This window comes from Carlito syrichta, unplaced genomic scaffold, assembly GCF_000164805.1.
Source record: "Carlito syrichta isolate Samal-C Ts95f unplaced genomic scaffold, Tarsius_syrichta-2.0.1 Scaffold309017, whole genome shotgun sequence".
NCBI classification, from domain to species: domain Eukaryota; kingdom Metazoa; phylum Chordata; class Mammalia; order Primates; family Tarsiidae; genus Carlito; species Carlito syrichta.
This window is the reverse complement of record NW_007253113.1, coordinates 287,955-303,450: the sequence shown is the minus strand read 5'-3', so window position 1 is coordinate 303,450 and position 15,496 is coordinate 287,955. Positions and strand designations below refer to the sequence as shown.

Below are 15,496 nucleotides of genomic sequence, written 5' to 3'. Positions count from 1 at the left end.
ATTACACATTTAGATATAGTAAAATAATTTTTTCTTTTCTTTTTTTTTTCTTTTTGAAGTAGAAGTCTCACTCTGTTGCCCAGGCTACATTACAGTGGCTGGCTCACCGCCACCTCAACCTCGACCTGCTAGACTCAGGCAATCCTTCTGCCTCAGCCTTCTAAGTAACTGGAACTACAGGCACACACACCACACCCAGAAATTTTTTTTGATTTATTGTAGAGACGAGGTCTCTCCAAGTTACCCAGGCTAGTCTCGAACTACTGGGTTCAGGCAGTCCTCTCACCTCTGCCTCCCAAAATGCTGGGATTATAGGTGTGAGCCACTGCACCTGGCCTGATATGGTAAAATAAGTTTTCCATTGGTATTCTGGAATTTTCTGTATGATATTGGAATTCAAATAGAACCAGCAAGTTAAATTTCAGTTTCTTCCTCTAAGAATACAACTTAAAAGAGAGAAAACATATGACTGTCTTCTAACCACCAAATCCAGCAAAATAAGTAGTTGTATGATGAGCCTTGCATTTTTAAGATCTTTCAAGATTATTGAGACTCTTGTATACAAGTTCAAATTCTTTAGGGTAAATTTACAGCCACTCCTGATCATTTGTACAATTAGAAGATCAGCATTTTGTATCTGAACTTGAAATGCATCATCTCAATTAATATGAATATTGGATACATTGAAATCTGTCACAGTTTTTGTTTGTTTTACTTGAGACATTTAATTTAAATGTAAACATTTTACAGTTGGGTTATTACTTGTAAGGGAGGCCTTTTATACTGTGAAGTAAAGGCACTGAGGCCACATATTTTAAAGAGTTTTTGTTGGATCCTGTATTGATGTCCTGTGTCTTCAGTAGAACAGTCAAATTGTTGTTCATTGACTTTCTCTCACATAATCCTGGGTGGCTAAGTCAGTGATTTTCAACCTGCATATCAAAAAACCTGGGGGTTTTTTTGTTTTGTTTTGTTTTGCTTTTTGTTTGTTTGTTTTTGAGTTGGAGTCCCAGCCTAGAGTCACCACAGAGGTCTGCCCACCTCACCAATCCATTCCTCCTTTTTTGTGAGTTGGAGTCTCTCACTCTGTTGCTCAGGCTGGAGTATGACTTGATTGTGGCTCCCTGCAACCTCGACCTCCTGGACTCAGGCAGTCCTTCCACCTCAGCCTTCAGAATAGCTGAAACTATAGGTGTGTCCCACCACACCTGACCAATTTTTTTTTGTAGCTACTAGATCTTGCTATGTTGCCCAGGTTGGTCTCAAACTTCTGCCCTCAAGTGAGCCTTCCACCTCGGCTTCCCAAAATGCTGGGATTACAGACATGAGCCACTCTGCCTGGACTAGAGAGAATTTTTTAATACTAGGCCGTATGGCCCTGGATTTGTCACTAAACTTGGGCCCAGGAAATAGTATTTTTAAAAGCTCATCCAAGTTCTAATGTGTTGAATGGACTGTGCTACATAAAAACTGTGCTCAAGGTCCTCTTTTCCCTTCTCTACTTCTAGTTTTCTTTTAATTGTTATTGAGTGAGTAAACAAACAACTCACTATGGAAGCAAATATAGGCCTAGTTTTATAAACTGATTTCTACCTTAATGTACCCCTGAATAATTTCCCTTTGGCCATGTATGAATATGGAACTTTAGGAATATCAGTCTTCAATATGCAAAAAATAGGCAGAATCTGGCAGTGAATTTGTGACCCAGCTGGATTTTGCTAATACATCAAGAGAAGACAAGTCAAAGTTAGAGCAGTGCTAACAGAAGCAGTTGTCTCTAGGGAAGTCACTTTCTGCTTTTGGCCTTATAAATGCCCCCTTGTACATCTGAATTTTCCTGGAGTGTTCCAATTCCTTCTAGTTTTATTTTTTCAACAGAGTGAAATATGTCACATTTATTAAAAATGCATTTTAATTCATTTTTGTCTAAAAGCAGATTTATGAATCTTGAAAAAAAATGTTATACTGTCCCAGTTTGGTGTTTAGAAAATATTATTATGTCTATAGTAGTTAGAATAGGTGAGTTTACCAATTTAAATCTGTAGGAAGAGGACAACACCCAATTTTAATATTTTACTTGTAAAAAGGCAAGAATCCTTGAACCCTCAAATGCCACCTAATTTGTTCATCTATTTAACATTCACTGTAGAAGGTGATACTTTCAGCTCTAATTAACTGCTTGCCTAGAGCTAATTTTCCCTTAAAAACTTCCTGGGCAATAAATAGAAGAACGGAATATCAATTTCTTTCTGGCTCAAAGTTGGTTCACTTCTGGCTCTCTCAGGAATGATATCACCTCTGCAGCCCTCTGTAATTTATGGCCGGGACCACCTGCCACTAGTCTTCTTTCCTCCTTTCTCTTCACTTCCTTTGCCCTAGTTTTGGCCCCACTGAGCTATTGATCTAAGACCCAGGCAGCGGTCACAGCGTTGTGGATAAGTGCAGAGAAGCTGCAGAACGTTCTAATGGTGCCTGCTTGCATAATTCTTCTAACTGCCCCCTTGTATGGAATTGCAAAACGTTTTGAGCACCTCAGAAGGAAGGCATTATGTAAACATAAGGTATTTTTGATTAGTTATTTATTTGAGTTTATTACTAACAATAAAAAAAGGAAAATTGAGAGCACCAGAGGAATAGTTTGGTTATTTCTTTAGATTTGAGACCTGTTTTTTCCTGTGACTTTCTATAATATCAAATATTGTATCAATATTTTCTACCAAACTAACTTTAAGTTTTAGGGCTTTGCACCTGTGGTATTTAATTGTAATGAATAGTCTTTTTTTGTTTGCGTGTTTTAGCTTTCTCTTTGGAATTAGAGTTGCTGCAAAGTCTGGTAATACAGTATCTAGAAATAGAATTATTTTTGGATAAAAATTTTTTACTGTGTAAATAAGTCATTCTTTTATTCACACATGTTTTCTGTTTTGTTTTGTTTCGTTTTTTTGAGTCAGAGTCTCACTCTGTCGCCGAGGCCAGAATGCAGTGGCACGCTCACAGCCACCGCAGGCTCGACCTGCTGGGCTTAGGCGATCCTTCCGCTTCCGCCTTCAAAGTAGCTGGAACTACAGGCACGCGTCACCATGCCTGGCTAATTTTAAAAAAAATTTTTTTGTAAAGACAAATTCTCACCATGTTGTCCAGGCTGGTCTCGAGCCCCTGGGCTCAGGCAATCCTCTTGCCTCCACCTCTCAAAGTGCTGGGGTTACAGGCATGAGTTACCATGTCCAGCATTTATCTACACATATCTTCCTAGCCAAAAGACAACAGATATTCTGTATTGCCGGTTTTATTTAGAAAAAAATATATTAATTCTGAAACTCAAGCCTGAATCTAACTAGTACTAGTTTTACTATGGATTAACATCTGGGAATCCTTTTTCTGTTAACAATTCCATCTCTTTCTCTAGCTCTTGCACAACAGTTTTGCACAGTAAGCAAATGTACTATTAAGATCGAAGAAACCTTCTTTATAACCTGTTGAAGTTTACATTTTTATAGACTCATAGGACTCTCAGTGTTATAACTTATGGATTTAGTTGTCTTGAGAAAAATATATTCTAACGCTAAATATACATTTCTAAAATGTCCTTGAGATTTTAAAATTTAAGTTAAAAATGGAGGCAAATGAGCTGGTAAGGGGTATTGATGTCATATAGTTTTAGATTTAAACCATAACATCTTTATCATAAAGAATTCAAATATATGTTTACACAGAAATTCAAAATGGTCCTTTCAAAAAATCAAAATGGCTATTTTGATTTTTTGAAAAAGTAGTAAGGATAATTTCATAGGACTATTTGAAAGCTTCATGCTATGCTTAAAAAAGCTATAACTGGGATGTAAACTAGTGTACCTAGAGCACCTACTTGGGATGTGATATGCTTAGAAGCTAGTTTTGTGTTTTCCAGTTGATGTAGAATGAACATAAGAGAAAGAAGGTGGTGATTATTTTACTTTCTGAGGGTTGAATTGTCAGAGTGCTTTTGTTTAGACTGAGGGTGTTGCACAAGGAGAAAATCATGTCTAAAATTTATTTCAAGGGTTCAGAGCATCATAAAGACAACACAAACTGGGAAGACTGACATGAAACAAGTTGAAGTTTTGTTTCTCAATTTAAGAGGTGGCATTGTAAGGCCATAAAATCCCTATATTAGAGTACTTGCCTGTTATATCCCAGAGAATATCCAGGGTCACTTAGGATGTGTGACTTGGAAGGAATTTAGGATTCTTTCTCTAAATGGCCTCTCCTTTCTTCACGGTCCTTGTTTCAATCTATCTGTATGTAAGTTATTGTAGAGAAGTCTATATTCCAGTCATTGTCATATTTTTGGTGTGTCTGAGCTGCCTGGTATGCCTTCGCTTATGCTGCTTTGTTCGTCTTGCATTTTTATTAGCTCTCTCAGCTGCTGAATTAGATATTCTCCCTGGAATAAGATTTTTTAACTGCTTACACTCTGAAGTTTTCATAATGGCTACAACCGAGATGTCAACTAGTGCACCTAGAGCTCCTGTGACTTGAGGACAAAATTTCAATAATTTCTAAAACTTGCTTAGCAAATACCTCGAGTAAATTGGTCTATGACAAGTACTCAGGGTAAATGTCCCCTTTCCTTCATCTGGTCCTCTGACAAGGGACTCTGGTTAAGGCTAGCTTGTGAGTTTGGTTGGCTTTTCTTTTGTTCGTTGTCAGCCATTGACCAACACTCAACATGACCACTGCTTCCTCTGCTTTCGTCGCATGATGGCAGGAAGGAGGGAAGGAACGAAGCAGGGAGGCATTGCTAATACCCAGTGAAATGGACTGTGTTTTGAGAATGCAGAAACTGGGTCCCCTTGTCTTAACTTCCACTTATACCCCTTTACCCTGGCCACTAACAAGATATATATGTACATTCATAGAATGTCTAGAGTTTGTATGTGTTTGTTTGTGTTATCCTTGGGATATGTTCACTAGCACCTGCTTGGGGTGTGAAGGTAATTTCTATTCTTCTATTTTCTGATTTCTGAACTTCAGGAGAAGGTAAAACTTGATGCTGAAAGGGAAAAACTAGAGAGGCTTCAGGAGCTTTACTCCGAGCAGAAGACCCAGCTGGACAATTGTCCTGAGTCCATGAGGGAACAGTTACAACAACAACTGAAGAGGGTCAGTAGCAAACAGGAATGCACCAGTTGTTTTGTTTTTTTGTTTGCTGTGTTTTTTCCAGTTAAGTGCCACTTACCTATTACTTACTGCTTCACACATCATAAATTTGCATAAATTCTAGCCATTAGAGACTTTTAAAATAGAAATATGCATGCTAAAAGTATATATTATTTCATGCCTATCAGTTAAAACATTCTTTGTTGAAACCCTTCAACTAATTTATAATATACAATCATTTCCGGTGTCATTCTTTGTAACAAAAGATATCTATTTCTGATTTGTAACTGATATCAAGATTGTAGCATTTAAATCAACTAATGTCTTTTCTGCATTCTCTGCTGCATCCTGAGTCCTATCTGCCCTTGGATTTTTTCCTTGAGCTTGATTTTTGTACTCTTGTTCAAAAATTTTCCTATTCTCTGGTTTGCTCTCCATCACCAGCCATCGTTTTGTTTTTCTTTATCTTTCTGCTGCTTAGTGACATTGAACTAATTAGCTCGATCACCATGATTAAACAGGAAGACCCAAAATGGCAGGCATACTAATGTCTTCAATGTCTTCTCATATGAGCTTCATAATTTTTAGGAACTTTAAGCAGCATAGATCTTCCTGTTAAACTTTTTTAGGTTATTCTCCAATCCTTGAGGTTGACTGTGTTTAATACAACTACCCTGGTTATCTTCCTAGGTGAATAGTTCCACAAACACTGGCACAGCCACTTAATAATTTGTAGCCTCTTGACAACTGGGTCACTTCCTCTAAACAGCAGCCCCAATAAACTGTTATCCTGGGGAGGCAGTCATTAACAGTCTTGGACCTCTAAAAAGAGTCTGTAATAGTAATTTGTCCTAAGTGAATAACAATTTATGATTCTATATGAGTAGAATGCTAGTTTCATTCATGTTATTATATGTTCATACCTTCTTGGGAATAAGCAAGTTGAAAACACTTTTAAGACAGCACATCCTTAAAAATTCTTAAGATGACCCATAATACAAAAGTATTTACTACTATCACTAGGTGATAAAAATTAACAGTTAAAACGTTTCAGTGTATTGCAGAAATTGAGAGCATACTAATAAAGATTATCCAGTGTAGACAGGTTAAGCTGCAGCATAACAATTTTAGTATTTATTTCTTGTAATGTTGGATCAAATACAGTTTTAATGGTGTTTCTTCCCACTTATTTTCTTGAGTAAAGCTGAATTTTCTATAAAAAGAAAAAATTTCCCCTCTGTCAGTCATAATTCTCTGCAAATTTTGTGACAAAAATGACTGAGAAAGATTAGTATTCATAAAGTTACTATAGTTTGTCATTTGTTTGTGTTTATGCCAGTTCACAAAAGAGATGGAGAAACTAATTTTTATATTTGTTTACTGTTTTTTTACTCTCTCTTGCTGAAGGTTATACACAGTCATTGTAATTATTTACAGTCAGCACCATGGTTATATAGATATTTTTTCTTCTTCTAGTTATCCATTTATTGTTTGTGTTCTTTATAAACATTACTGCAAATAAAAATTGACAGAATCTATTGAGCTGTATTTAGATGAATGTAAATAATCACTATTAGCTTAATTTAGATTCTGTAGGATAACTCCTAAAATTGTATATGTTCTAAGGATCTCGACTACAAAAGAAGAAAGGAAATGGTACAGACAGTCTATTCCACTAACTGAAGGCAGCGACTCTTTCCCTTTCTTCTCCAAACAGAGTATAAAATTCTTGTCATAAAACCTCTTTCCTTAAAAGAGATAATTGGCTTGTGGTGGCTGCTGTTCACCTCTTATTAAAAGGTCTACTAATTCTGTTTTTCAGGGATGGCGACCACTGTAACTCTTCACCAATGTCTTGGCTTAATCAGTGAAAAGTTCAGTTACTTCATGAGAAGTCCATTTATTCTAAGAACTTTCTGTGTCATCACAATTCATTTCTTTTTAAACTACAAACACTTCAGAATACCACTTTATAGCAAAGCTTTCCCTAAGGCATTTCAACTGGATTTGGGCCTGCACAGTTGTTCACTCTTGTCATCCCAGCACTTTGGGAGTTACGGGTGAGAGGATTGCTTGAGCCCAGGAGTTTAAGACTAGCCTAGGCAATATAGCAAGACCTCATCTCTACAGGCATGTGCCTGTAGTCTCAGCTATTTGAGCTGGAAGGATCGCCTTCACTCAGGATGTTGAGGCTGCGGTGAGCCATAATTGTGCTACTGTACTCCAGCCTGGGTGACAAAGTGAGACCCCCAAATTAAAAAAAAAAAATTTAACTAGATTGGATATAGCTGATTTTATTATAACTAACTTCATTAGGTGGCAAGCCATACACAATACAAAATAAATGAATAAGAAGAAATCATTTTCTTAAACTGCGTATTAAATGCTGAAATTGTGGAATGATTTTGTGTATACAATATAAAGTACTTATGGCTGGTGTTCTTACCTCTAAATCATCATGTTGGAGTCAGAATATACTTTTCATCTTATGTTGGTCTCATGGCCTGTGGTTGGTATGTTGTTGATATGGGCTCATCAACTCCTGGGATACTAATAGTGTGGAAAAGAAAGCCAGAGTGAAATAAAAAAAGACTCATTTAACTCATCTCAATAAAAAATACAATAGAACTTATCTAGTCCAACCTCCCCATTTCATATGTGGAGATATTGAGACCCTTAGAGGTTGAATGACTTGTTGATGGATAAACTGATTTTAGAGCCAGTAATAGGAAAAAAGAATTGCAGATATCACTGAATAAATTTTTAAAATCAAGAGGGCTCTTGGGGGCCAAATCAATCATTTATTTAAGTATATATTAAAAGCACAAGAACATTGTCTCAGCCAGGTGTGTCTTTTGTGCTTTTGATAGCTACTCAAAATGAATGTTGATTTTGAGCTCTTGACTTAAAAAAAAAATTATCCAGTAATAACTACAATTAAGCGACCTTTTTTCTTTTGCTTTTAGGTGACCCTTTTTCTATCACTGGCTCTAAAATCAGTTTATCCATTAGTCTTGGACAAGTCATTCAGCATCTATAGGCCTCAATATCTTCGTATATAAAATGAGGAATTTGGACTAGATGATTTCTACTGTCTTTTTCCATATTCTGAAAGTATGCAGTTAAAGTGTTTTACTATAAACCATAAGATGGAGAGTTAATGAACCTGGGTCCCATTTAAATTTGGTTCTGGAGTTGACCTTGAGCTGTTATTACTGCAGTTTCTTCTGGACATACCAAATCTGTTCTCTTCTTTCTGTTTCTCCATTAGGCAAAGAAAACATAAAGAAATACATATAGACTTCTGCCATAAGACTTATTTTAAAGTTACTGGAAAGAAAAAAGGAATTGCATAGAATTTTCTGTAGTGCAGCTGTTTTATTTCCTTTCATGCCTGGCCTTTGAGCTTGCCAGCCATCAAAATTTGTAATGTTATTTTAGTGAGTGAAGTATAGTTAAAATTTTCATTCAACTGGTCATATACTTCACTTTGAGTTTCCTGCCTTTATTATTCTGTTCTCATTTAAACTATTCCTGCCCCCAAATTCCATCCCCTCAATTCTTATTCATATATAAAATCTGTAAGTTTTTCTTCTCTTCCCAAAGGTTTAATGGTTTAGATAACTTGATCAGATGATTGCATCAGTGAATCTGTGTGCTAGGCTGAGCTTAATCTTCAACTTTCTTTCCTAGTGTGCTATTATTTTCATGCAGTAGTTAAACATTTACTACAAACAAATTAGTGGCTTTGTGACTTCCATGCAAATTAACCAGATGTGGAGTTAGTAACTAACTAGCATAGTGTATATATTACGAACCACATGCCCACCTTAAATGAAGATTTCTTATAAGCCAAAAAAAGGGCTTGTTCATTTTTTTTTTTTATCTTAGTAGTCTTTGGCCACAAACTAAGCTTACTGAAAAACCTTAAAAACTTCAGTATGTGTGCCTGTATGAGCATATATATTAGCTGATGTATTATTTTAATATTGCAAATACAGTTTCAAGACAGCACTTGAGTTGTCTCTTAATTCCTTAATTGTATTAATTCATTAATTCCTTTAGAAGTTATACTCAAAATGTCTGATAAACTTGAAATGTCAACCAAAAACTTGAAATAGAGATCACATTGTTTTCTGGCCAAAAAAAGTGTAAAGAAGTGTTAAGAAATGTTGAATATAGTTTTCAAATTGCATTTTTCCTGCTCTTAAACTTTGCAAATTCACAGTCTGTGTTGACATTAATCATTTTGTTGCTATAGTATTGGTTGTAATTACACGGTAGCTAATAGCGCTTCTATGAATCATCCTTAGTATAGAATTCAGTGCAGAAGATAGAGATACATTCCATTTTATCAAAAGGCTTTCTTTTCACTTATATAAAAGCATATTATTATCCAGCTTTCTTTGATGCTTTGAACAACAACAAAATACCCCGGCTATTTTAGCTACACAGAGCTGCAAGCCACATAGCCCAGCTGCCTTTTCCTTTTGGCCATAGTAGATTATTTATAAGTTATTTTTTAAAATCTTCTACATATATCCCATTTATAACTCGGTCAAAGTCTCCCAAAATAAGTGGGTGTTTTTTCAAAAGTAGATTGGAAAAAAATATATATATGTATATATATATGTATATATTTATATATATATATGACTTGTATCAATTCCTGAATGAATGCAGATGCAGGAATATATTCTTGGCTTCAAGTATCTCATAGGTTGGAGAATGCCTTTCCTAGACCATCTGATTTTCATGATTTTCTAACCTTCCTTAAATGTCCTCAAGATTGTTCTCAGAGTAGTGGCGCTTAACTTTTTGAGTCATCCTTTGTGCCTGATGAAAGCTTTGGTTCTAGTCTTTTCAGTAAAAAGGTGTGTAAATAATTTTAATGGGTTCAAAGAAGTATGGTTTAAGAACCTCCATCTCCTGATACTTTTTAATAGCCTTTACTTTTTAGAACAGTTTTAGATTCTCAGCAAAACTGAGCAAGAGAGAGAGATTTCCCTCGTTCCCCTTGCCCCACACATGCATAGCCTCCCCTTAGGATTATCATCCTCCATTAGAATGGTACATGTGTTACAACTGCTGAATCTACAGTGACATGTAATCATCACCTAGAGTCCATGTGCAAATCTTTTTGATTGCTTACCCCTCAATAAATTATGTGAGCATGCATTCTCTCTTTATGTAACATATGTCATATTATTATAGTTATATAGTATGCATGATCAAAGAATTTACAGTAAGTCCCCTACATATGAACCTTCAAGTTATAGACTTCCAAAGATGCGATCCTGTGTTTGTGTGTCCAGTCACGTAAGTTAGTTCATGTGTCTGGTGTACATACAGCCCCTGTATGCCGGCTGTTGTACTATACTGTACTACTGTGTTTTTCAAAGTACTGTAAGATTGAAAATGTTTTATTTGTTATGTTTGTTTGTTATGTATTATTTGTGTGAATATTGTTATAAACCTCTTACAATACAGTACTACATACTCCATTGTGTGAATTGAGTACCTAGGCTAATTGTGTTGGACTTAACAAATAAATTGGACTTATGAATGATGCTCTCAGACAGAGCTTTTTCATCTGTAGGATACCTGTATATATTTAAAATTATGTACATATTCTGCTTGCTTATACATTAGAAAGCATTTTTTTGAAAAATTGAAAAAGAAAAGTAAAAACAGGCCAGACGTGGTAGCCCACACCTGTAATTCCAGCATTTTGGGAGGCCAAAGAGCTAATTGGTTGAGGGCGACCTCTGTTTCTACAAATAAAAAAATACAAAAATTAGCCAGATCTGGTGGTGTGCTCCTGTAGCCCAAGCTACTTAGGAGCTGAGGTAGGAGGATTGGGTGACAGAGTGAGACCCTGTTTCAAAAAAAATGATAATAAAGAAAGGAAAAGGAAAAAAAAACACCTAAAAATGTAAAAATAAGTATGAAGAATATTTAATATCTTTTCCTCACATTTCAGTGGATTCCGTTGAGTGTCTCTGGTCTGTATGTATGCCAATTTTCGACTCTTTAATCTCTACATTAGTTTCCTTTCAGGTTGGGTGTGATGGCTCATGCCTGTAATCCCAACACTTTGGGAGGCCAAGGTGAGAGATTGCTTGAGCCCAGGAATTTGAGACCAGCCTAGGAAACATAGCAATATTTCACTCTATGTTTCAAAGCTACCTAGTGGATTTAAAGCCAAAATTCTTACATCCAAAGAACAGTCTAAAACTAATGGTGAAATACATGCTGCCCACCCCCACTATAGCCCCTTCAATTCCACCTTAACAGTCACTGCTCTAGGGTTTAACTCCCAAAGAGAGGATTACCATGTTCTAACTCTGATCATTGTTGTGATTGGAAAGATATCTTGGACCAACTGCTTTTAGTCGTTATTTCTTCACACTAAGAAGGCTGTAGCCATCCTGCTGTGTCTTGTTTTCATTCCCTATTCACCAAAGGACGCCGACCTGTTGGATGTTGAAAGCAAACACTTTGAAGACCTGGAGTTCCAGCAGCTTGAACATGAGAGCCGTCTAGATGAGGAAAAGGAGAATTTGACCCAACAGCTTCTGCGTGAAGTGGCTGAATATCAACGGAATATCGTTACTAGAAAGGTAATTTTTGCCAGGTGTCATTTAATGTAAAAAAGTAAAATATTTTTCTGTGTGACAATAATGATCCTTCATGTAACTATTGTGTATTTGTCTACATATCTTTATCTAAATATCACAACTGGCAGATTATGGAACCTGCCATATGTATGGCAAATGGTGTTCTGAACTTGATAAATTAAGATATGTTGGCCAGGTGCAGTGGCTCAGCCTGTAATCCCAGCACTTTAGGAGGCCAAGGCGAGAGGATTGCCTGAGCCCAGGGGTTCGAGACCAGCCTGGGCAACTTAGTGAGACTTGTCTGTACAGTAAATCACAAAAAAACTAACTGGGTGTAGTGGCATACATTTGTAGTTCCAGCTACTTGGAAGGCTGAGGCGGAAGGATTGCCTAAGCCCAGCTGGTCGAGGCTGCAGCGGCCATGAGTGTGCCACTGCACTCTAGCCTGGGCAACATGAGTGAGACTCCAACTCAAAAAAAAAAAAGAAATTGAGATATGTTACATAATGCTGTAGCTGTATTTATGAATGATATCTTATTTCATTTATGCAAAATTTAAGGCATAGAAAAATCAGGAATTCAGACATGTGTTTTAAACTACTTCCTTTTGCAATCATAGTAACTAGATTCAGAATGATTCTATAAACAAAGGTTGTTTTGGAGTTCTCTGTTTTTATTGCTCAATAATTCTCAAAGCTGGCAGATAGCATATTACCATTCGAAGTAGCTCAGTGGAATGTCATGTGGATTTCTATTGACTCCACCCAACCCCTAGCGCTTTAGATGTCCAGCCCAGAATTTAGCTCTTGTTCCAGATTTTAAAATCACACCCCAGGGCTCTGTACAAAACCAACAAAATTGAGGGAAAGAAAGATGGAGAAGGTGATTTTTTAAGCTCTCAGTTGAAATAGGAAATTCCATTGTTATTTTAGCTCATGAAGTGTCACCCAAGATGATGTCAAAAATTCGCTGACCATCTAAAACAAGATTTCCTGTTGACTTCTGGGTTCTTCAAAATAAATTTTTAAATCATTTGAAAGATATTGACCTTAAGTAAAGAAAGTATTGAGCTTAGCAGGTTAAAAAAAAGTCTCCGGGTCTCTTGGTAATAGTCACTGCCTACCATCAACCAAAATGTCCCTGTTATACCAGTTGTAAAAACCTTCTCGCCCTTCTCTAAGACAGGTTGGCAAATATTTGAATGTCTAATGTATATCTTCCTGCGATCATCTCTTTTCCCCAGGAAAAAATTTCTGCATTGAAAAAGCAAGCCAATCACATTGTTCAGCAGGCTCAGAGAGAACAAGATCATTTTGTGAAAGAAAAAAATAATTTAATAATGATGTTGCAAAGAGTAAGTATTTCCTTTTTTAACATTTTTATTTATGTATTTATATATTTATATACTTTTTAATAAGATGTGGGGTCAAACTCAGGGTTAGGTATACAAATATTCATTATGTAGGAACCCTTGTTGATGAGGTGTGCCCCTCCCTCCCCTGGCAGTTTCCCACTACTGCCAATCCTTTTCTTATAGTATTATGGTAATTGTTCAAGGTCCACTTATGAGTGAGAACATATGGTATTCTGTTCTTTGTTTCTGTGATACTGGCTGCAACAAAGCATAGATTACAACTTTGGGGAAGTTACCTCTTCAAATTGAATGCCTTTTAATAGTAAATACCTTTATAATTTAGGGAAGACTTTTATATACATTTGTATTTAATCCTACACATTAATAAGCTGATACGCTATGAATGATTAAGTACAATTCTGAAAATAAGCAAAGATGCTTTCTTCATGCTTTTTGCATACTGTAAAAATCTAAACCATGAAAAAAACCTGTATTTTTATTTATTATTTGTTTCTTTAAAAAATATATATCACTGCCAGGCATTGTGGCTCACTCTGTAATCCCAGCACTTTGGGAGGCAGAGGTGAGAGGATTGCCCGAGCCCAGGGCTTCCAGACCGGCCAGGGCAACACGGCCAGACCCCATCTCTACAATAAATAAAAAAATTTGCCAAGTGTGGTGGCACCTGTAGTGCCAGCTACTTGGAAGGCTGCATACAGGCTGCATACAACTCATACATGTGAGTTGGAAGCATAGCCTGATCCCAGCAGGTCAAGGCTGTAGTACCCGTGAGTGTGCCACTGCACTCCAGCCTGGGTGACAGCGTGAGACTCCAGCTCAAAAAAAAAAAAATCATAGTTTCCATCAAAAGGTTAAAATACATTCTAACATCAACAGGCTAGGCTTCAAGAAAAATACTCTTTTTACTACTGTCACATATTTTGGTTCAGCTGCTCTGGTGTTTTGAACTCCAATTATTTGTGTGTGGGTTTTCCTAGCAAATGCCATATTGGAATTAGTTTGACTTCATTGAGTAGGCAGACATTCCATGCAGTATAATCAGAAGGATGGCAAGATCATCCTCACCTAAAGGATTATGTTTTCATTTGTTCCAGGACAAAAAGTGACTGCATGTGAAGGGATTTTTTTGTCCAAAGACAGTGAAAAGCAAGCTGTTACCTTTCTAACATGGCCACTGGTGTCATTTCAGGGATATGACCAAACGTTAAAGCTAATGGGACTAGTCTCAGGTCTGAGCCCTGTATTCACGCAACTATCTTTGGAATAAGACACTTGGGATCATGAAAATATCTGATAGACCCAGAATAGGGTGGAGAGAAAGACCAAATCCAGAGGAAGGATTTAAAGGATAAAGCTGTACCGTGGTCCTACCCAGAAGAAATGAGTATTCCTTTCTTAGCTATTTTTAGGTTGATAAGAGAGAGGAAATAGGTCCTTCACACAGAAGTATGAGTCCACTTGAGGTACCTCTGCAGCCCACACAAAATTCTGACAACTTCATCCTTCTTTTTTAGCACTTAGAAACCACTGAGTGGAGCTGTGTTTTCCATCCCTGTCCCCTGCTCTGGGGATGAACTCTGTTGCCACTAACCTCCCCACTGATATTTTACCTTTTGCACACAATATTCAAGGGTGCAGCTTAAACTAGACAGTGCAATATGTACTATTTAAGTAGTCTTTGAAATCTTAGCAAAAAAATGTCCTAGTGATAGATTTTTTTAAAAAGTGGATAAGCACAATCACGGATATAACATTTTCTCATTAAGTATACATAAAATGCTATTTGATTATAAAAATTGTGATCCATAAGTATTAAGATTTTTATTTTCGACCGGGCTCGGTGGCTCAGCCTGTAAGCCCGTGCTTTGGGAGGCCGAGGTGAGTGGATTGCCTGATCCCGCGGGTTCGAGACCCGCCTGGGCAACTTGGCGAGACTTCATCCCTACAATAAATCAAAAAATTAGCCGGGCGTGGTAGTGTGCACCTGTAGTTCCAGCTACTTGGAAGGCTGAGTGGAAGGATCGCTGGAGCTCAGCAGGTTGAGGCTGCGGTGGCCAGGAGCATGTCACTGCACTTTAGTCTGGGCAACAGAGTGAGACTTCAACTCCAAAAAAAAAAGAAAGATTTTTATTTTCCTAAACTGATCTTTAGATACATTTCAGTCCCATTCAAAATCCAACAGATTTTTTTATAGAAATTGACAAATTGACGCTAAAATGTAAGTTGATTGGCATTATTCAGAGACTCCATATTTGTCATTTTTATCTACTTGCAAAAATGTATTTGTAAGCCAAAAATCAATACTCTTGGCACTTTTGCAAGCATTCTCAGAGTGATGAAAATTTTGAGTTGTCCGATAGAC

The 15,496-nt window shown here is 36.8% G+C and overlaps 1 protein-coding gene across 3 annotated transcripts in view; it reads left to right on the top strand.

Annotated features, from left to right (window-relative positions):
- PHLDB2 (pleckstrin homology like domain family B member 2) overlaps positions 1 to 15,496 on the top strand; it is a 131,004-nt gene that overhangs the window by 79,936 nt on the left and 35,572 nt on the right. For 2 of the 3 annotated variants that reach the window (XM_008066588.1, XM_021716850.1), the window contains exons 6-8: positions 5,014 to 5,142; positions 11,607 to 11,762; positions 13,003 to 13,113. In XM_008066588.1, coding sequence (XP_008064779.1) covers positions 5,014 to 5,142; positions 11,607 to 11,762; positions 13,003 to 13,113 — 396 coding nt within the window. The remainder of the gene's footprint in view (positions 1 to 5,013; positions 5,143 to 11,606; positions 11,763 to 13,002; positions 13,114 to 15,496) is intronic. The other variant, XM_008066589.2, reaches the window with a different exon arrangement.